Raw genomic sequence first — 22192 nt, 5'->3', positions numbered from 1 at the left:
CAGTAGCTTAGTGAGTGCCTTCTGACCTGGGGGGGGGGTTTGTCTCATCTTCCAGCACTATCTCATGTTGCATTTTGGATACTCTGTTCATAGGGTTTTCGTGGTAAGATATATTCAGAGGTGTTTTACCAGTGCCTTCCTCTGACTTTGGATGCATCTTAGTCTGGTGTCTCAGCTTTGACCATTCTGCCTTGGGTGACCCTGCTAGGACTGTAGCCCTTTGGTCTAGACTCCCGATGGCATTGCTCTCAGCTTCTTTGACACTCTCAAACCCCTTCACCATGTTAAGGTGTGCATCCTTGATGAGGCCTCAAGGAGTGCCTCTCCCCATATGAACAGCCTGAACCCTGCAATCTTCATCAGAGACTCTTTTCCCTGTGCTCCACCCAAGTGAGATGTGGAGAGTAGCCACACAAGAATGGGCCTTTTCAGTGGTGCCCCCACCCATCTGTACAATGCTGTCCCTACGGAAATGTTCCTCGCAACATCCTTGTCACTATTTAGACACCAGGCAAGGTCTTTACGTTTATGCATGCCTGTTGTTGCCTCCTATGATGGTGCTTTTCACGGTGTGGGTAAGACCTACATATGTTGCTAGATAAGCATTTTATGTATTTTGTTTTGTTGTTTAATCTTTTTCTGTGTTGATTTTGTCATGTTGCTTTGAGGTTTTTTAATGTATAAAGCAACTGTAAATTATCTATTTCCTGCAACTTCAAAATCATTATGCATAGATGGAGTTACCAATATTGTAGTTGCTTGCACAAGAAGCCTCTGGATCAAGGCATCCATCTGTAGAAGCCTCACCTCTTGAACAGCAAAATTTAGTTTGAATTTCAGAATACTGGTATCCTAGTTCTGCAACTTTAATGTTTGGTGAGAAACCATTCTTCCATATTCTGACCCCTAGAAGATCCATCTCTCCTCTGCCACATTACTCACAGCATTCCAAGCTGGGCTAGACACCTTTCACACAGTCATCTGCTATCTATGAACAATAATATTGGCCAAGAAGTAAACATACATAGGTAGCTGCTCACAGAAAATTGTTTTAACACCCCCCCTTCAAGTAGCAGTCACCGCCCACATTTCCCCCTTCAGGCAGTCTCACAGCAGTACCTCATAAGAACTACGGGACTGCTATTAGAATACTATTTTGTCCTCCTCATTCAGAAGCGCTTTCCACATGCACCTGGGATGGGAGGCTTTCACCTACTGTAGCTAAGGCCATTTTAACTCCCAGCATATTTAAAGTAAGCTTGGCATCTCATTTGACTAACAAAATCTTTAGGCTCTTTTAAAATAAAAAAATGAGTTGCTTACCAAGCTGTGCGGTCCCAGCCGTTTTCAATCCCTGTGAACATAAAATATTTTTTAAAGTTGATTCAAAGTATTTTTTATTGAATGAAGTAAGAATTGTCACCTGACCTAAGTAACAGTACTACATTTTCCTGCTGATTTTCTGTCAAGTGACAGACTAGTCCATATACAAAATCAAAAGCTGTGAAAGGACACAGATCAATAGCTGCTTTAGAAATATGGAAAGCACAAGGGCTTACAGATAATGTATTCGGTTTGTATCTCTTCCATTAATTGATAACTGTTTTCTTTATTTCCTGTAAATAATGTCTTTGGAACTCCTGCAAGGGGGATGTTTGTTTGCTTTTTTGGTTGCTATTAAACAATAAATTATTATTTTTCAAAGCCATGAAAATGATTCTTTAATATTTCCACTCCTACATAGGGTGACTAGATGAAAAAAGAGAACAGGGCTCTTGCAACTTTACTAGTCACATAAAAGACAGAATTCCTTCTTTTATGCCAATATTAGAGGTTCAGGTTTCCCATCCTTTTTTTCACCTGGCCATGCTATTAACACACTGGATGCTGCATCCATTGGGAAACAGCAGCTTTTCAGAAATGTTTATGCACTCTAAAATCATGTAAAAATAAGTTTTGATTCTTCCTTTAGCATTTCTGCCACTGTATTTCACAATTCTTTGTAACCATAACATCTAGGCACTTTTAACACAATGTGAGATTCTTCAGATGCCAATCAACCCATATATCACACAAAGTAACTTGAGCTACAATAGAAGTTGTTGGGAGTACAACTATCATCAGCCCCAGCCAACATGTCCAATAGTCAGGGATGACAGGACCTGGAGTTCAACAACATCGGAGGGGCACAGGATCCTCACCCTTGGGCTATAAATTAATCAGATATAAGGGATATGTGTTTGTGTGTGTATACATGTACACACTCTTACACTGACACTGAATTAATACCTCATTATTCATAAGTATTTGTCCAGATTTTAAAGTAAAAAACAAAACAGCAAATAATTATGCCATAATTCACCCACCCATATTCATCATGTCTTGCCTTTTCATTCAACAAACTGAAAGCACCTAAATTCATATTTCAATATAGTGTAACTTCATGGAAAACAATGTACTCATAATTTAATGTACTGCAGGATGTCTTCTGCTAAAAATAAAACAGGGCAACCATTGTCTGTCTGCTAAAGTGTGTACACACACAGATTCAAATGCTGTCCAACAAGGGGTTGAAGTGCTTATAGAAAATATGCCATGTTGGGCTTAAGTGAGGCTCCCTCATTAGCAGATTCGCAATACAAAAGACAACAAACAAGAATGCTATACCCATCCCTCCCACTTCCCATGTTAATCTTCCTTCATGAATAATAACCCCCGCCAAAGCTCTAGAGCTGATTTACTGGGACACATTAGACCCACATGGGGAACAGCTACTCCTTCAGTGTGCAAAGCTTAAGCAAGCACAAGCAATTTGGATTCAGTTCAGAAGTCAAGTGATACTCGGAGAACCCTGCCCATACATACACAGAAAAGAATGACAAGCAAGTAATTATTTTGCACTCAAAGGGTGTATATCAAGGATGGGGAACTGCTTTTGGCTGGAGGGCCAGATCCAACGGGATAGCCAACCCTCTATGGGGCACATTGATGTCAGATGTGGGAAAGGAAAAACTGGGAACGTACAGCCTAGAGTGTGCTCAAATGTTACTTTGTAGCTGCACCCTGCGTTCAGTGTTGTTTAAATTTGCTGCCAAATGCAAGCTGTGCTGCTTTCAGATGGGATCAGATCACTCTGGAGCTCCTAACTGTTCTTTCAAAGCTGCAGTTTATCTGTCCCATGCTTGATGACAGGTGGGTGTGGTCTGCCCAAGACAATCTCATGGGCCTAATCAGGCCTGCAGACCAGTGGTTCCCCACTGCTGGTGTACATTTGTAAGGCATATTCGTAAGAATGTAAGCCTGCAAGCAGGAACTGTCTTGTTTTTTTCAGCCACTTTTTTTGTAAGCCACTGTAAGCTTTTTCAGCTGAAAAGTGGAGTCAAGATGCTTAAATAAAATAAAATATTCCCAGAGGACATTAAAATATATTTTATTAATATGCCATGAATGTTACTCCCACCTTTGAACTCTCCCATACTTACTGCACATTTTGGTTGTTCAGAAGTTTTCTGGTCTTGTGACAAACTCCACTCAGCAGACCGTGGAAGGATAATAGCTTTGGGCTCAGTTTGGTCTATGACCGTAAATAAAAATAAGTCAATCAATAGCTTTGTGCAATGTTGTGACTAGGAAAACCAGTTTTAAAATTAAATATTAGACATAGTGCTGTACCAAGCTCAACAAAACAATCAAAAAATTTTCAAAGTGTCATTTAGAGAACACTGGTAGTTACAATATTTTAAAAATACAATATAGAGTTTAAATTTACAATTCAGAAACTATATTTTGGGGCTCTGTTTTCCGGTCTAGCCTGATTATAGTCTCTCTATTATTAAAAGGAAGAACAACACAACTGTATTTAGGAGCACAGTGCAACATGGTGGGTGTATGCATGATTCTATCCAACGCAGCAACTAGAAGCGTTTTGCCATAGGTAACAAGGATAATTAGAAGCTTGATATATAAAAGCAACACAATAATGCAGTAGGCTAAATAAACAAACTTCTAAATGTATGCCACTACATGCATTATCCAGCTCTGATTATCTCATCTATCCCTATTTGGCCAAAATACCCCTTTAATACACAAGTCTGATTCATGATTTTTGTGAAACCAGAACAATGAAACTCACTCTGCTCGCTTGCAAGCACAAGAGATTCTGGAGTTCTTTCTGGTAGAGGAGGAGAAGAAAAGTCTTCAGTAACAGCAGCATCTAAAGTCATGAAAAATTATAAATGATGTTTATCATTAAACAGGGAGGAAAGGCGGGATATAAATTTAACAAATAAATAAATAACCACTCTGAATACTAAATAGTAATATTAAATAAATAATAAAAATATTTCAGTATACTTCATACTTAAACAGCAAAGCATTGTATAGAAGAATGCCTAGAACAAAATAACAGTTAAACAATTTGTAGTACAGGTTTAACTGAATATTCTTTTCAGTCAGGCATAAACATGCTGGCATTGTACAAGGGTGTTTTGCACGATAATCACAAAATGGCTGGCCACCCGCAATGTATTTAGATCCCTTGTTTGATGTATTAATTCACTTGACAAGATGCCTACAGCTGGCGGGAGCTGTGGAACTACAGCAACAGATTTAAGATGACAGTATGCAGACCTTTAACCAAGCTAACCATTAGATTAAAATGGATCCAACATTTTTTAAGGAAGACTGCTTTTCCAGGAAAGCCATGTAAGTAATAGCAACTAAAATTCTTTTAGGCTACAATGCGATACACACTTCTACCTAGGAGTATATCCCATTGAACTCACTACCTGGGCATGCTCCGCTGAACTCAGTGTGACTTACTTCAAAGGAGTGGTATGTATAGAACTGTGCTGTCAAAGTATTAAAACAAGCAGTTTCCGGAGCTTTACTGTCAATGTCTAATTCCGATGTTAGTCCAGGACCATAGTACCAGGTAGGATAAATATATTCTGCTTCTGGCTTCAAGCTACAAGTTGCAGGTGCAAATTGTATGAACAGTTACAAAAAAACACAAGGTAGAATAGGTAAGACCCACTCAAGTTAACAGGACTACTAAAGAGTAAATTTGCATAGCAGTGACTTTATGATGAAAGACAAACTTAGGATGTTCAACCATCTTTCCAAAACATTTTTGCTGAGCAAACTAGACATCCCATTGCCATAGTGGTATTTCACAGGCATATGTCATTATAGACATTTCTTTCAAATATGACACAGCCTCTCAGCTTTAATCATCAGTGTCTTAGGATGAGCACGAGAAGTTATTTCAGATGTGGTATTGTCTTCGAATCTAAGCATTTTGAGCCAATCATGAACAAGTTTGACAAGGTGTGATAATCTGAAAGTAGAAGCTGTGGGACTGTGCATCTACATCACCTGCAGGAGATAACCAACTCACTGAGAACTGATGCATAAGCAGTTGAAGAAGAGCTGTTTTCCATAACTGATGTTCATTCACACTTCTCACCTGTTAAGAATTCCACCTGTTAAGATCTATAGAATATAGCTTAGTATGAAGTTTGTCAACTTCAAATGTTATGTTTAGACCAATACCTTGCAGCACCGATACACAAACTTGCAAACTTTTTCCTTGTTGTATCCCAACAGAAAACAGATTTGGAGAGAAAATCAGCCACACAATTTGTCTCAGGCCTCCACAAAGATAAAAACAGAGGCGTCTACAATGCCTATGAAAGTAATTGCAAAAGTGATGAGAACTGTCTAGCAGCCCATGCATTCCTCTTTGGAAAGAGTTGTTTTGAATATTCTAAGTACTATGGGCCTTACCATAAAGAGGTAAAGCTGCAAGTTTATTCATGGATAGTACCCACTGACCTTAGTGGGACTCAAAACTTTCAGCTGGGCTGCTAGAGGGTTTGTGTCCGCTGGGTGATTTGCAGCCTTCCCCCTGAAATGTACAGCTATATATCAGAAGTGGTTTTCATTTTTTTCCACTAAGCTCCTCCACTACATACAAAACTAGTTCTCTCATTAAAGCTTGATTGTCTGTTAAAGCTACCAGTTCAATCTAGGTAAGAAACTTATTTGCTTTAAGTGGAAATTAGGGCTGTGCTCCATATTGGGAAAAAGCCCAAAGAATGGACCAAATCAGGCTTCTTCTGCATTGATTTTTGACTAAACAGATTGGGCTAAGTCAGTCTTTGCCTCATACGGGCCAGAGAACGTATTTCCAGTTATTCTTTAATAAAGTTTATTCTGAGTTTTAAAAAGCAAGTGTTCCATGTGGCTGGGTGCAGTACATCCAATCCACATACACAACACTGAGGCAACAGTAGCAGGAGGGGGAAACGCTGCATTTTATTGACAGCTCTTTCTGCCGTTAATGTCTGCCAGACCCACTTGCCATGGCACCGAGTCTCCTCGTTCCCTTACTCAGTGTTTACATCCAGAGCTGGAGAAGGAGCTGGAGACTTGGCGCCTGGGAAAGGCGATGCCAGCTGTGCCCCCACTGCTCCACCGCTTGGGGAAGCCACCTGTCCTCGAGCTGCAGGGAGTGTGATGAAGACCTGGTTTTGCCTAATAAAATTGTACTGTGGCAATGTATTGTTAAGAAAACACCTTGCCTGGATTAGGGACTCTAGTAGGTGCGAGACATTAGTTTTCACTGGATGATTGCTGGATGATTGGCTGAGCGTTTGAATGGCTGGGAGTATAAATGGAAGAATGACAGTTGAATCTGGGTGGATGTTGGGAGTGTGGAGAAAGAGGTGTTTGAGGGTGGAGGTCAGGAGTGTGGAGAAAGAGGCAGTTGGAATTCTGATTAATAATAAGTCAAGTACAAAACAGGAATAGATGAAACCATACGCTTGTGAAACATTCTAAAACTAATCTTGTTATTTCTGATATTTAATAAATACTTATTTGGTTTACCAAAGGCCTGATCCTTGGCTGGGGTTTTCACAGACCAGAAGGGAGGGCAAGGTAATTACCAAGGCTGAACAGAAACAGTATCTAATGGTGGCAGCGGTGAAGGGAGGAATAATAACAATTCAAGTATCCAGAGCAACCCAGAGTTGTATGCGTTATCTATAAAGATACAAGGTGGTTGGGAACAGCATAAGCATGCAGTCACAAAAGTAACCAGCTAGAGAGAGACTCAGGCAAAGTCTCTGGGAGTATTGGTTATAGGACGTGACTGGTGGTGCTGCCTAGCAGGGGGATCTAGTGAGATCTGTGCTAGAGCGGAGTGAGAAACCATATAAAGGATGGTCCGGACTGGTGGTATCCCTGGTGGTGCCTAGTGAAAGGCAGCAGCCACAAGCAGGTGGGAACCTGACAGGGAGAACCAGGGAAGGACGTCACAATGACCCATCTTCGTAATGCTATTCAGGTCATACATCTCTGGGGAGATGTGGAACTATGGCGTTATTCTGTTTTTCTACACTGTGTGAGTATTAGAATAGGTTAGACAGACTTTGTTATTTTAGGCTGTGATCTGATCTCTCTGTATTTTGTATTCTTCCTAACCCCTTGGGTGTTTTGTTTAAGGGATTATTATGTTGCTATGTTTTTGGCTCTTACATTTTTATTTTAAATACCATTGTGTGTTCATTGCAGGGAAAGTTTGGCTCTGAATCCAGCACCTTGGCCACTCAGCAAAAGCAACCATATTGGGTCTTTTTTGCCTTAGGCTCCAAGGACAGGGAATGCAGTTTGGCTCTTGTCCCTTGGAACCTCTGGCAGGTGTAATTTTCCTGGCACCAGGTGCAGAGCCAGCACCTACTGCTTCAGAGAACATGACATAGTCCATAATAGAACACAAAGACCACATTAACCTGTCACAAGACGCTATGGTTGCTGGCTTTTTGTGGTTCATCACAGGGATGGGGAGCCTTTAGCCTGCAAGTCTAATTAGGCCCACCAGGCCTTGAAAGTTGGCCTGCCACACCACTTGGGGCAAACCAAACCCACCTTTATATGATACCAGGAAACCTCAAGCTGCACCTAAAAAGAACTGGGAGTGCACTTCCTCTGAATCAAAAAGTCAGTGCTTTCTGAATTTGGCACCTCTTTCTGTCATCCTGCATGAGAACAGAAAAAGGTGCAAAATTCAAAAAGTGCTGACTTTTTTATGAGAAGAAAGAATTAGGAACATACTTAAGAACATGCTAACTGATTATTCCTTTGAATTATCAGTTGAATTCAACCTTGCAATGCAAAGGTCTTCCTCTCCAGCCATGCCTGTAAAGGAAAAATGTTTCTTTGGGTCGTCCAACATCATTGTGATGTCAAAATTGTCTGCAGGGTGGAGGGAACTCTTGTGTATCAGGAGCAAGCAGCATACTGGTGCACTTTGCTGGACTGCTCCTGGTTTGCTATTTCCTTGGCACAAGTGAGAGAAAACAAGTCAGGAAGTCCCATGACATATGAACCTGAGATCCTAGCTCCCTAACAAAGAGGATCACAAGTCAATGACCAACAATGGTTGGTTGTTGGCTTAGATATCCTGTCATGTTAGTAATCAACAAACCAGGATACCAAGTTTTGATGTCATGTAAAGTCAAGTTTAATTGTGGCTTTCTGATTTGCTTCTTCTCGTCATGCAATGCCATCAATGGAGGCTTTATCACCTCCTTGGGACAGATCCTGAGTATGATGGGCAGTGTGAGCCATGACAGAATCACACACCACCAGAGATACCAATGTAAAAAAAAACCTGCCTGCAATTAGGGAAACAAGCAGAGCAGGAGATCACAACAGTAAAGATGCCGCCGCTCCCTAGCCTGGCACCTGCCCACACATGGCAAGGAGTGGCACCAACAGGTGAACCAGAAACAAGAGAAGGTACAGTGGCTAGCGACACAGCAGGGCACAGAAGACCAGCTAGTGTCAAGGCCAGACAGATCATATAGACCAATGTCCCCTCATCCCAGCAGCACAAGCAGCAGCAGTAGCAGAGGGCTTTACCCTATGCCTTACTGCCTGCCCAGCAGCTACACCAGTTCACAGAGGAGAATGTTGTCATATATGGGTTGTTCTGAGGTAAAACTATGATATACCTCTGCCAGTTCAGCTTTTATTAAACCTGTATAATGCACAAAGTCACATCTGAATACATTCTAACCTTGAGCTGCTTTTCAAAAATTGACAGAAATATTTCTGAGTCATTGCCTGGTACATAAGCTACAAAATCTCGGTGAGATATTTGAGGGGTTTCAAGACTCTCTGCCTTAACCCTCTCCAGTTGTTTTTCTTGCCAAAACTTCTCAACTTTCAATTTTTCCATTTTGTCTCAATTTTTGTCTCAACATCACATTGCCTTCCTCTTTCCTCCATTGCCTTCCTCCACCTATCAGCCCGTCTCTCTTTCTCCTCAGCATCCCTTCTCATTCCTTCCGTTTCTAGATCATGCTTTAATCTTAATTTTTCAGCCTCTATTTTCAATCTCTCAGCATCTCTCTGACAGAAAAAATCTATCTGTTTTTCCTCCTCGGCCTCCCTTTTTAATTTTTTCAGCCTCCATTTGGCACTCTTTCCCCTTCTCCTCAGCCTCCGTTTGACGCTGTCTTTTCCCTCCAATTCCAAAGCTCTAATCCTGTTCTGTTCTCTTAGAATTTCTAAACATGCAGGGTCTGTGGTTTTTAATTCAGAGTTTTTTTCTGTCCCTACCTCACTAGGGACTACAGCTTGATGCTGAAACAACATCAACACTTTCCCCCTCATGCTTAAGGTTCAGCATTTTATACTTCTCAACAAGCACCTCTTTCTTCAAGGACAAAATCTCTGCCATTTTTCCTCACACCTTATTTATGCCCTTCACACACTTTTGCTTCATATCCCATCACATGCCGCACCCCTGCTCCTTCACCAACGCACTTCAGTTAGCAGAAAAGGTCACTGATTTTGATTTACTCTTCACACTGCCCAATATAGCAATGCTATTCAGGGATTTCCTTCCATATTCCCTTAGCATTTTTGCTATATGGCTCAGGTATAAAGGCAAGCCTCCGCTCCTCTGTGTTTAAGATTCATAGCTATGAGTTTGGCCTCTGTAACTTGATACAAAACTCTCCAAGGATTTCCTGCCACCACAGATACTAAGTATCTGACTCAACCTCTAGCATAGCCAATGAAGAGATGCGTGTGTGGAAATAAACTGTTTATTTTAAAACAGATGTATCTGAAAAGAAGCAGGTTCACTTGTTTCATAACTATGTGGTTTCATAAATTGTCTCAAGGTCTTAAACTGAAGTTACTGTATGCTCTTTAAACACTTTACAGCCCAACCTGGTCTACCCCTCTAATTTTCCTACACAAGCTCCATCCTCTCACCAACTAATCCAAAAATAATAAATAATGCTGACCCTGCACTCTTACACTAAACAGTCCATCCAACCCTTCTCACAATCCCTAACTGTGAAAAGTCACACACTCAAATATAAACCTCTCACTCTCAGTCAGCCAATCACTATCCAGCACATTTCAACATTCTACTCACTCATTTCCCCCTCCCAACACTCACCATTTACCTTAAATATTCTAATATAAACCACTTACCCTGAATAATATAATACACAAGCATGAAACATTAACACAGAAGTACGGAACATCACAAACATCAGTAAAACTCCTTGGAGGAAAGCCAGTAAATGAAAACCAATATAGGGTGGGGTAAGTTGAATTTCTAGAGTGTAGGAAGAAAGCGTGTTTTTCTTTCCTACTCCTCTGAAGTGTCAGTACAGTGCTGGCAGAGAAATTCTTAACTTCATGGTTCACTCCCCCAACCCTTCATGATTCCATAAGGTATTAGGGGTTCAAGCTAGCCAATTCAATTCCCCTACCACAATCCCGCCCCCACTGCTGCCACCCTCCAGTGACATTCTCAGCATTCTGTGGTCAGCTGTTGTCAACATCCATAAGCCTTGAAAGGTACCTAAGAATAGGACCTATGGTGCAGCATTTTTAACCTTAAAAAAAAGTTTACAAACCAGTTTACTTCTGCATACGTCCAGATCCAAATCAGAGCATTTTCGTGTAAGTGAAATTTTCCAATCAGGGAGGAGAGTGCTTTGTCCCCTTTCCCTCTTCCTGAACACCCACTCCCCAGCACTTAGTACCACAAGGCTCCTAATCCAGACTGGCTAGATTCTTGAAAAGGAGCACCTTTTAGAGGCTGGGGAGACATTGCAACAATTCCCTCTACTACTAAACCTGGGCAATTCCACACCTGTCCATGTGGAACTAAAAACAGTCCAAAAATGACTTGCCAGCTTTCAGGATCTTCAAAACGTTAAAGGAAAGGGGCAGGGAAGTGGCTTGTTTAAAGCCCTAGCATTTATAGTAAGCACATATCCCAGAGGTGGGCATAAAGGTTGGAGTGTGTGTGCGCACACAAAAAAAGAGAGGTAAAGTACATTGCTTGCCAAACCCACCTCCCCTGTACCCCTCACCAATCCCCCACACTACTCCCCCTACACCAACCTCTTAGACCAGGGTTTCCACCCCACAGACCAACTTGGCAGGTGAATGGGGCAACTACCTGCCAAAATCTCAGTTTTGAAAAGGGGGGTGCAGGAAGGTTTGCAAAGTCTAACCTGTGCTGATCTTTTCAACTTTTTGTGATCCTCCACCCACTTCTCTTTGCACTCCCTCCATGCCAGAGGTGCAAAGGATAAGGGCAGGGAAGATCATAAAGCCCGTGGCAATCCTCCCCCCATTTCTCTTTCCCCCATGTTGACCTCAGTGGCAGAAGTTGAAGAAGGAAGCAGCTGATGGTAGCGGCAAAGCAGACTGTTGCTGGGAAGCTGCCTCCCCCCATTTTCCTCCTCCATGCCCCCCGATGCTGCTGACATTGATATGGCCTCATCAATGTGAAGTGGGCAGTGATGGTGGCAGCACACTGTCCTTCTCCTGACTGTTCCTCAGCAGCTCACCTGAGCTGCCTGCTTCCATCTTTGTCTCCCTCCTCCACTTCCCTCCAACACAGTTGCAATGACCCAGCAGCATTCAGAACTCTGTTGTCACACTGTAGTTCACAGTGCCATCTGTTGGTGGCCAACCAAACTGCAGCATGTCAACAGTTACACTAATATAGCTATAGGAAGACTGATGTTGTTACAGGCGGGCTTATATGGCAGGTTCCGTTCCAGACCCCCGCTGTAAAGCAGAAATCGCCGTAAAGCAGAACCCCATTGAGTATAATGGGGTGTGTCGCGCAAAAATGACGCAAAAGTGCAAAATCAGCTTTAAAACGGGGATGAAAGCTGCCGCATTAGCAGAACCCCTGGAAGTGAAGCGCCAGGAAGCAGGGCCCTACTGTATATGCCTTCAAGTCAATTCTGACTTATGGCAACCCTATGAATCCTTTTTTTGGTTGTATTCATAGGGTTTTCCTGGTAAGAGGTATTTAGGGAAGATTTACCACTGCCTTCCTCTGAGGCTAGTCCTCTCCAGCCGGCTAGGGCCTGCTCAGCTTGCCACAGCTGCACAAGCCAGCCCCTTCATTGTCCGCAACTGAAAGCTGGGGGGGCAACTAGGAGGACAACTGAGGAAACTCTATCCAAGTATCTAGAAAGCTACTGGAGAATACAACTGAACCCTAAATGAAAATATGACAAAAATGTATTAGGTTTGATGTTGTACTGTGTGCTTCTAACACACAAACTACTGACTTTGGGTGCACATAAATAGGAAAGACCCACACTGTTGCCTCATTTACATGCAGCCCCCAGCCACATAGCATCAGGTCACTGATAAGCAGCTCCCACATGGCAGTGGCAGCATCTGAAAGACACCTACCTGTGTGGAGACACTAAGGGCAACAGTAGATGGCTTGTTACTTCCCAGGCAAACGGAACAAAAAGCCTGTTTCATTTTCCACAAAGAGCATGCACTACTGAAACTAAAGAGCACATTCCGTCAGAAACACAAGGGAGAAAGACTTCTATTCTAATCTAAATCAGCAGCGTTACTGCTTTTCTGGATTCTGAGCTTTCACACACAAAAGGTTTGAAACAGTTCGATTTTGTAAGTGCCTCATAACTAGAGGAGTGACAGAGATGCACACCATGAGGTCCTCTCCCTGCTGCATGTGGGAAAGTAAGGTTTCAGGAGAAGGACAGCTTTTTCCTTTCCCACTCTCCAGAACACAATACAGAGAAATCATGGAAAGGGAATTATGTTGGGGTGGTTACAAACTCTTCTCCCCCATGCTATCTGGAGAGGTTTCAGGAACATGAAGAAGAAAGGAATCCTTGAAGGCTCCACCCTCCCAAACAGTAAAGCAAGGCTCCAAGAAGGCAGACAAGGTATCCTTTCCCCCATTCTCCCCCTCAAGACTCTCCCTGCTTTGCAGGCCTTAAACAATTCTATAAAACATGTTCTATGCTAGCTTACAACTGGAAAAGGAACACTATTAGATGCTGTGGAAATGTTGCAACATTTTATTACAGTTGCCTGTCTGCCTCTTCTAATGAGTATTTTGAGCGGATAGATGTCTTTCAGCATGGCAAACACAGCTACCAAAAATTAGTTAGTGGTTTCTACTTGGGGGAATTTACAATGTACTCACAAGTCGATTAAACTGTATTTTTTTTAAAAAAAAATCAGCGCAACAAGGACTGAGGATGCATCAAGATCCACAGCTTGTTACCCACGCAGGAGAGATTATTGTTAAAGTTGTCAGAATTTTCTTCATCCTTGGAAGTTGTGACTAGTACTCACTACCCCTCCCCCACTAAAGAGTCTCTGAACTATAGTAGCTGACCCCTTGCTCCAAGGTTGGGGTATGAAGGCCAACCTGAACAAATGAATGACCAGTCCTATTCCACTTTATCCACCTAGGCATATTGGCTCTTGTTTATTATTTATTAAATGTATTTCCATATCACCTTTCATGTACACATTACAAGGCAATGTACAAAAATACATCGGGTGACATTCAGTGATGTCAACCTGCTTGCACAATGGGGCCAGCTTTTTTTATCCCCCTCTAGCCCCCCATGCCACCCCACAATCTGCATCAGAGCAGATTTTGGGGACCAAAGGGGAGAGGAGAGGAAAGAAAAGCCCTGTTGCACAAGCAGATGCTTCCTTGCACTACATTGGCTTTCACCCACTAAAGTTACATTAAAACCTACTACCAGAATAAATTAAATAGCAACCAATGTTGGGGCACAACAGACATATTAAGTTATTACAGTCAACCTGTATCAAAGTACTGCAAAGGCCTGAGAGAATAAATACATTTTTAGCAGATACCAAAACACCATCAGTGCTGGTGCCTGCCTTAGTTCATTTATTATGTTTACAATATACACAATCCCTGAATTCTCTAAATTAGATCCAAATTAGATATCTCTCTCTCTCTCACTCACACACTCACTCACTCACACACACACACAAAAAAACCCAGTAAGCTACTCTGGACGGTTGGGAGAAAAATCAAGTTGTGCAAGTCAAAATGTTCTTGCGCAAGGCACCTCCGTCCAATTCTGCCTCCTATACCACAGTCCATATTGCTCAGAGATGGGAAATACATAAGCAACTTTTCACTTGCACAACCTTTGAATTCAACCCTATGCATTTAGTTTTTCTAACGTAGGTAAAATCTAGTACAGCTTACCTTTATCAGCTCTAGAATGCATTATGATTGGAGCATCCTGTCTTGCAATGGACATTGGCAATACTTTTCTAGCAGAAACATTTTCTATACTGGTAGCCACAGAGAAAGTGGCACTTGCAGTTGAAACATTAGACATGTTTGGTATCATGGACCCATCAGAGTCTCTTTCATCTGTATCAGAATCATCAGAATGCAGAGGATTTGTAAAACAAAGGGGTGCTCTAACTGGAAGCATGCCACTGTGATAATTATCTACTGAATCATCAGAAGAGGCATCCATTTGAGATGGTGAGTTTGATACTACAGACAGATTTTTGACCCCATGACATAAAACAGCTGAAGACGTATCCTCTGGTGCTGATGTTGGCTGTACATTTTTTGTCCCTTGTAATGACCACATGGCATGTCCCTTCTCTTTGAGAGGCAAACAGTCTGGTCTTTGCAGAGGATCAGAACCTACTGGACACTGATGTTCCTCTGGTGAAGATATGATAGGTTTATTAAGTGGCTGCATATTGCATTCTATACAAGAGTTTTGGAAGGTATCTGTAGGAGCATCTCCTGAGCCTTGCTCCTGTGGTTTAGATGTTTTATCCACTGCACAAGATGAGCCAGGCTTAATTTTAATTGCATGTCCCCTATTCAAGAGGGTGTTCCCATCAAAGCTCCTTGGCCCCTCCTGAAGAGGTACTTTTTTAATTTCAAAACTCAAGTTGCGCTCAAGCTTTTTCTCTACACGTTCAGAAGCTTCATTCTTCCCTGGATGCTCCCTTGACTTATTGTAATTTTCATTGAGGTCTGTTGGATGTTCTGAAGAAACCATGTGCAAAACAGGCTTTGGATGGTATCTATCGTTGTCCTGCCAAACAGTTGTAACAGTTGGATAGGCTGAAGGAGGTGACGGTGTTAAAATGGGTGGTACTGGATGAGGCTCTGGAGGCTGCAGAATTTCTTCTTTAACATCTCCTTCTACAAGGCAGCTAAAGAGAATCACTGTGTAAGCATTCCATAATTAAAGATTATATATGTTTATCATACAAGTAACTTATTTAGAATAGGAACGGAAAAAGAATTCCTATAAATTACTTTAACAATTAAAAACAGGCACATTTTATCCATAACAATTGCAACTTCAAGATCCACAGTAATGTAATAAATATTAACCAAATATTTAAAATATTAGTAAACAAGGAATTGTATTCAACTAAGTCCTACTGAAGTAGATCCACTGAAATTAATGCATTTAAGTCATCCCAGGAACTGTAACATCCTTCAAACATTCTCAACTTTTACACCAAATATTTGAACAAATCACAAACACATTAAGTACCAGTAAAGCATTTAACATATGAAGATACTGTTATTGCCTCTGGGCAACCACCAGAACCCATTACTTCCTGCTTAAAATCTACAGTGAAACCTATTATTACAAGCAGTCAACAGGAAAGCCATGCCCCCTTGTGGCAAAATTTGAAAAAAAATATTGCAGGACGAGGGGGTGTGTCAAGTTGACAGCAGCAAACAAAGACTGCACCAGCTTCTACTAAGTTTTAGGAAACATTTGAATGCCATCCTGATACAAGTTCTTTTGAGAGGGACAGGCAGCATTTACATTCTTGGAAGTCTGAATATCTGAAGATTTGACAAGTGACTTTAACAACATCTCAGCATATTACTTTTCAGTAATACCTCAGTTAATAAATCCTCCAGTAACAAATCTCCTTTTAATGAAGGTGAAACTAATTAGCTTTGCTGTGCTATGGATAAGCTTTCAGACCTGTGCCTTTGCTTTAAAGTGAAACTGTCCATCCTACGTCTGCTTTGCTATCAATGGTAAGCCTGTGCCTTTGCCTTGCTAGGGTGAAACTGACAAGCCTGTGTGTTTGCTTTGCATTAAAGAGATCTCTTGTTTTCTTCAGGAACTGGGGAGGGAAGGACTTTTTATTATTATTATTTAATTTATATCCCACTTCTTCTCCAAAGAGCTCAAAGTGGCGTACATGGTTCTTTCCCTCCTAATTTAATCCCCACAACAACCTTGTGAGGTAGGTTAGGCTGAGAGGCAGTGACTGGCCCAAGGCCACCCAGTGTGCTACATAGCTGAATGGGGATTTGAACCCTGGTCTCCCAGGTCCTAGTCCAATGCTCTAACCATTACACCACACTGATCCAATACAATTCAGAAGAGGGGGGGTTCCATGTAGGCACCTTTTAAAGCCTCTATTGCAGATGCCCCCACCATCTAGGAGGGGTATAGGAACCTATCCCTATTCTTTCCATGTTATTCCTACATCTGGTACCAAAGTTTCTGTTATAGAAGTAGTGCCCAGGAACACATCAACTCTGTTAACTGAGGTATTACTGTATAAGCATTCTGCAGTGTTTTTTCATTGGGTCATAACAGACATAAACTTTTAATGAAAACAAGAAAACTAAATATAGCAGAACTGCAAACTAGAAATTGTATTCAGCTAAGTCCTACTCAGGGTACACCCACTAAAATTAATTAATTAATGTTTATTCAGTCAGTCTATGCGGAGTAGGACTAACACTGAATACTACCTATGATCTACAAACAAAATGGTTTATTTAAAACACCTGTGAAGATTATATAAAGCCTGTACTTTCAAAGTTTCACTGTAAATAAACAAGATGTTAAGCTGTGGTTTATATGCTGCACAACACCTAATCATGATAAAGTTATATGGAAAGTAAATATACAGTGGCATATCCAACAGTTGTTATAATCAGCGTAGAGCCACTGAAATCAATAAAGTAGCTTGTCTATTTATTTCAATGAGTTGATTCTGAATAGGACTACCACTAGATCACCCCATGTACGAACTGGTACCTGAAATTACTTATCTTCTTTTTTTCCCCTCCCATTTTCATTTCACACATATTTATTTGATTATATGGCATTCTTTTAAACTTTCTTGAGTGCATTAGCAGAAATGCAGTATATGTAAGTGCAATAATAAAAAATGAAGTAGCCTAGGTTCCATATTAGTCCTCTCTAAATAAAACAAAAATCCCTGCAAGATGAGATGAATATACACAGAGGCCAAGAGACTTGCACACAGCGGTCATAGGCAAGGTCTCCCCCAATTAAAGTTTCACATAATCCACAAGAAACCACATAATTAATGCAAGGTGGCAAAAATAGTTACCACTACCTAATATTTTTAATTGCTTGTAGCAAAACATGAAATTATTTACATTTCAAGTTTTTTGCACTTGTGGAATTTGATAACGAACAAGAAATATATAGCATAGCTTGAAGAGAGGATTGCCAATGTTCAGTTTAAAACCCACCACAATCCATGACTATTGTTACAAGGTGTAATAGTTAGGCTCAAGGTTTGGCTATACAACCAAGGGAATCAAAGCAAGATCTGTATTCTCCCAAATCGTTAATACAGTAGTACAGTTATCTAATAGATTGAAGTTTAATGCCACATTATTCTATTCTGTATCAAAACTTTTTCAACTATGTATGAGAGAAGGCTATTATTTTATGAGCTCATTAGAAGCAGTATCTATAAACAAGCGGAAGATTATCATAAATTAGTACTGCTCTTCTAAGCACTTTTATACTGAATCTAGCAGAACTTCTAAGTCAACATGCTTATGAACCAGCTTTAAGTATTTTAAAATTGTGTCTTTTTTCTAGTCAAATGAATTCACAACTGCTGCCAGTATGCATATTTAAGCATCATTTTGAGTAGGAGCTGATCCAATATTTAACTGGAAACAGAAAAATCATGGGAACATTTTTGTTTCATCTGACCCATTAATCTTCCTGCATCCTCAAAATCAACACATTACTTCTTCTCAATAAAAATGTATGGTGAAATATAGGGAGACTTCAACTAAGTTTCAAATTGTACCTTGATGGCAGTCCTGGGTATGATGGAGGATGGTATGCACACATCCCACCCTCTACTATACATATAATATGGGACCCAGGCAGTCTGTGGGGAAGCCTATACTTGGAATAAGTGCCTGATTCACATGGCTGTTCCTTTCAGGGGGGGTGTCTTTCTAATCATGCAAATCAGGCTTTTGCACACACAGTAAGTCTGTTTTGATGAGAACAGGGCATGCATCCTCCCCCACACAAGGACTGCAGCAGTCTGAATTAGGCTATAATTTAATTTTCCAGTTTATTGCATATAGACATACAAGGCATTGTTTATTAAAGGTTCATTAGCAAGGACAGTCATAATCCTGACATTCACCTAGTTGTTTAAATTGAGGAGTGCATCACTAGCCTGGCTGCGTAGAATCAAGCAAACCCATCTGTAATATCTCTCCTCATTCTCTCTCTTGTTGTCAAAGGTTACAAGCCTACATATAGGAAAGGAGTGATGATTTCAGAATAGATACCCATGTGGATCAAAACTGCCATTATAAGGAAATTACAATCGGGGACCTGCACCACTGTTGATTCAGTCTAGACCACCCAAGAGAAAGCATGATTTGTTATTATTTACTGACTTATCTGCTTTAAGATTAAGATAGTACTTACCAAGGTAGATTTTATTTAACTTTTTTTTAAAAAAAAATGCAGTGTTTCCAACAAGTATCAAGTGTCCTGCAGTTACATTTAGAATGAATATAAGGACAGTAATGTCAAATATGAAATGGGATGAAAATAGAACAGATGGCACAGAGATAGTAACCAAATTTTATAGAAGGGCACTCCTAGGAAAACATGAAGCAACAGCACATGGCTGACATGACAAAACTGTACATCTAGCCAGATGTGATGAACAGTAGTCTTTGCAGCTAAAATAATGGCTGCTTCAGGTAACCTGTTAGGAACCAACTGGCAGAGCAAGTCTCAGCAGTGATGTTTTCCCAACACTGACATAGGAAATTAAGACTATAATGCAACATGCAATGTTTTTTTTTTATTTATTTATATACCGCCCCATAGCCGAAGCTCTCTGGGCGGTTTACAGTTATTTTGTTATACTGTAACTGAGTAAATGAATTCATTGGAATGACATGGCTTGGAATTTTTTCCCTAACCTAAAAGCAATTGCCAAAAAAAAAAGCATTCTTAAACATCTGACATCCAATCAAACCAGAGTCTGATCAGAGTCTCATCAAAGTAATATTACCTACAGCATCCTATGAAATGTTACCAGCATGAAAGTGAAATAATATACATTCCTTAGTATCACATTAGGGGGGCAGGAAACGTGTGCTTCTCCTGATGTTGTCAGACTACAACTCCCCTTAGCCCCAGCCAGCAATGGTAAAAAATGATGAGAGTAGTAGTGCAGTAACATCTGGAGGGAAACAGGTTCTCCATTCCTGCCTTACACCAATACACTACATTTGTTCTTAGAGATACGTTCAGCTGACTAGATGCTGGTGGAAATCAAGTGGATCCATAATAAATAGTTTCCTATGAGTAATTAAGATAGTTCCATAGTTCAGGAATACCTGCGAGTTCGTGGTGGTTTTGGTGGAGGAGAATCCTGTTTCTCAAGGTCTCCAGAACTGACAATATTCTCTGTACCAACTTCATTCTGTCAAGGAAATTAAATCCCATATGGTTTTATTCAAAGAATAAAAGACCCATCCACAGAAGAGTTGTAGAAACAGAATGAGGATGCAAAACATATATTGCAAAATAAATATTTTTATATAACATAACCACTAACTTGAGCTTACGCTGCATATTATGTTAAACATGAGTGCAAAGAAATGTTTTTAACATGGACAGTATAATTTCAAATAACTCAATTTTAGTAGGAACTTTTTTCTAGCACGATTATAGGCAGGAATCAAAATTAAAACTTACAACACATTTGTGCTTCATATTCTTATTTGAATATGGATGGGATCCAGAGACATGCCAGCAGCTGAAATTCTAGCAGTGGCACTGTTCTGCAAATTGTTCCACAGGAGCTAGTAGAAGGCTTTGCACAACATGGACTTTGTACTAGTATACATTGTGCAGCAATAATTTCCTTGTTTTTATTAAAGGAGGAAGATGTTTGAAGGCAGAAAACTGAGAGTTTGGGAGAAAGATACAAGGGAACTGAAAGCAAATCAGCTTGTGTAGAACAAGGAGGGTTAAGGGACAAACAGAGCTGAAGGCAGACTGCTAGAGATCTATGAATATTAAAGCCAGGCACTTAAATCATTAAATAAGATTAAAAGCAGTATCTATCAAACTAGTCAAATGCACCATATACACCCATCCAATACAACTTATTGCCTTAGTGTACAAACACTTTGTTGCCATTACAAAACATTAACAGAATTGCACTTAAGAAGGCTGGTGATTTTGTTTAACTGCTCGAGGATGAAGATTTACTCATGCTCCCTGCACCATCAGCTATATTCTCCTTTCCATTATAACATCATTGAGCAGCCCAATCAATTTCATGTCATGTACCAAATGTTATGGCTACTGAACACATGGATTAAGACATTAGCTTATGGCAATAAATAACCCCAAGAATTTATAATACATGTTGTGAAGATGAGCTCATCTACTACAGGAAAGAACAGATGGTGGGTTTACAAGGGAAAACATTTGCCTCTTTAAATCACATTTTTAGCTTATTGCCTATTTAGTCTAGGCCAATTTTATTCTACTATATTTCAGTAGATACATTTAAGAAATAATTTGCTTTTATGCAAAAGATTATGTAGCCCACCAGAGCTTGGTCTAGTAATTTTTAAAAACAGATTATGTGTTTATGAACCAGAGTATGGCTTATAAAAAAAGAACTGGGCCATTGGCACTGTTGTGTGAAGCCTAGCTCTACACTTTGATGTCTAGGCTTTAAACAGGGGGGGGGAACACAACACAGAGTCAAGGTTTTGTCCATACATATTCTGTGATGGAGCAGCCACTCTGGAACTTGGAAAGGAATTAGAATTATTTTCTGCCAACAAAGATAGATTTGGCACAGCAGCAACACTTACTTGATCTCCTATGTCATAACATACATTTAGATTTACTGGTAGCCATGTTTTAAGGTTGTCTATAAACATCCAAAAATTGGCTATCATGTTAAAGAATTCCTGTTGGGATATAAAAATGTAAATGTACTGCCTTCAAGTCAATTCTGACTTATGGCGACCCTATGAATAGGGTTTTCATGAGGCTGAGAGGCAATGACTGGCCCAAGGTCACCCAGTGAGCTTCATGGCTATGTGGGGATTCAAACCCTGGTCTTCCAGGTCACAGTCCAACACCTTAACCACTACACCACACCGGCTATAATCTATGAAATAAATGATCCCAGGAGGGGGGACACAGATGGTGATCTAAGCTGTCAAAAATTCCCTTCAGAAAATGTACAACTTACACTTGCACAAAATATTTAGCCAACAAAAAATGTGAGGGTTTCATTTGTATACTAAAAGGGGTAACCCATGCTTATTTTGGTTAATGAAAGAGAGGCTCCTCCAGACTGTTACTACAATTTCATCTTACCTTCCCTGCATGGGTGCGGATGAGGTTTTTGCTTACTACCCTGGACTGTCAGTTAAGGTAATTATGTAAGAAATCCCAAACCAAGGGCATGTCTGAATAATTTCATCAGATAATAAGGATATGGTTGAGAAGTAGACTCA

At 40.5% G+C, this 22192-nt stretch overlaps 1 protein-coding gene across 3 annotated transcripts in view; it reads right to left on the bottom strand.

The window, feature by feature from the left end:
• The window catches only part of PTPN12 (protein tyrosine phosphatase non-receptor type 12), a 113686-nt gene that overhangs the window by 5483 nt on the left and 86011 nt on the right, over positions 1-22192 (bottom strand). For all 3 annotated transcript variants that reach the window (XM_061582104.1, XM_061582105.1, XM_061582106.1), the window contains 5 exons: positions 20042-20127; positions 14585-15564; positions 4133-4213; positions 3483-3574; positions 1324-1354 (listed from right to left, as the gene is read on the bottom strand). In XM_061582104.1, coding sequence (XP_061438088.1) covers positions 1324-1354; positions 3483-3574; positions 4133-4213; positions 14585-15564; positions 20042-20127 — 1270 coding nt within the window. The remainder of the gene's footprint in view (positions 1-1323; positions 1355-3482; positions 3575-4132; positions 4214-14584; positions 15565-20041; positions 20128-22192) is intronic.

The sequence above is a fragment of the Rhineura floridana genome, chromosome 8 (genome assembly GCF_030035675.1).
Source record: "Rhineura floridana isolate rRhiFlo1 chromosome 8, rRhiFlo1.hap2, whole genome shotgun sequence".
NCBI classification, from domain to species: Eukaryota; Metazoa; Chordata; class Lepidosauria; order Squamata; family Rhineuridae; genus Rhineura; species Rhineura floridana.
Note: the sequence above shows the minus strand (reverse complement) of the source record. Positions and strands in the feature narration are given on the sequence as shown.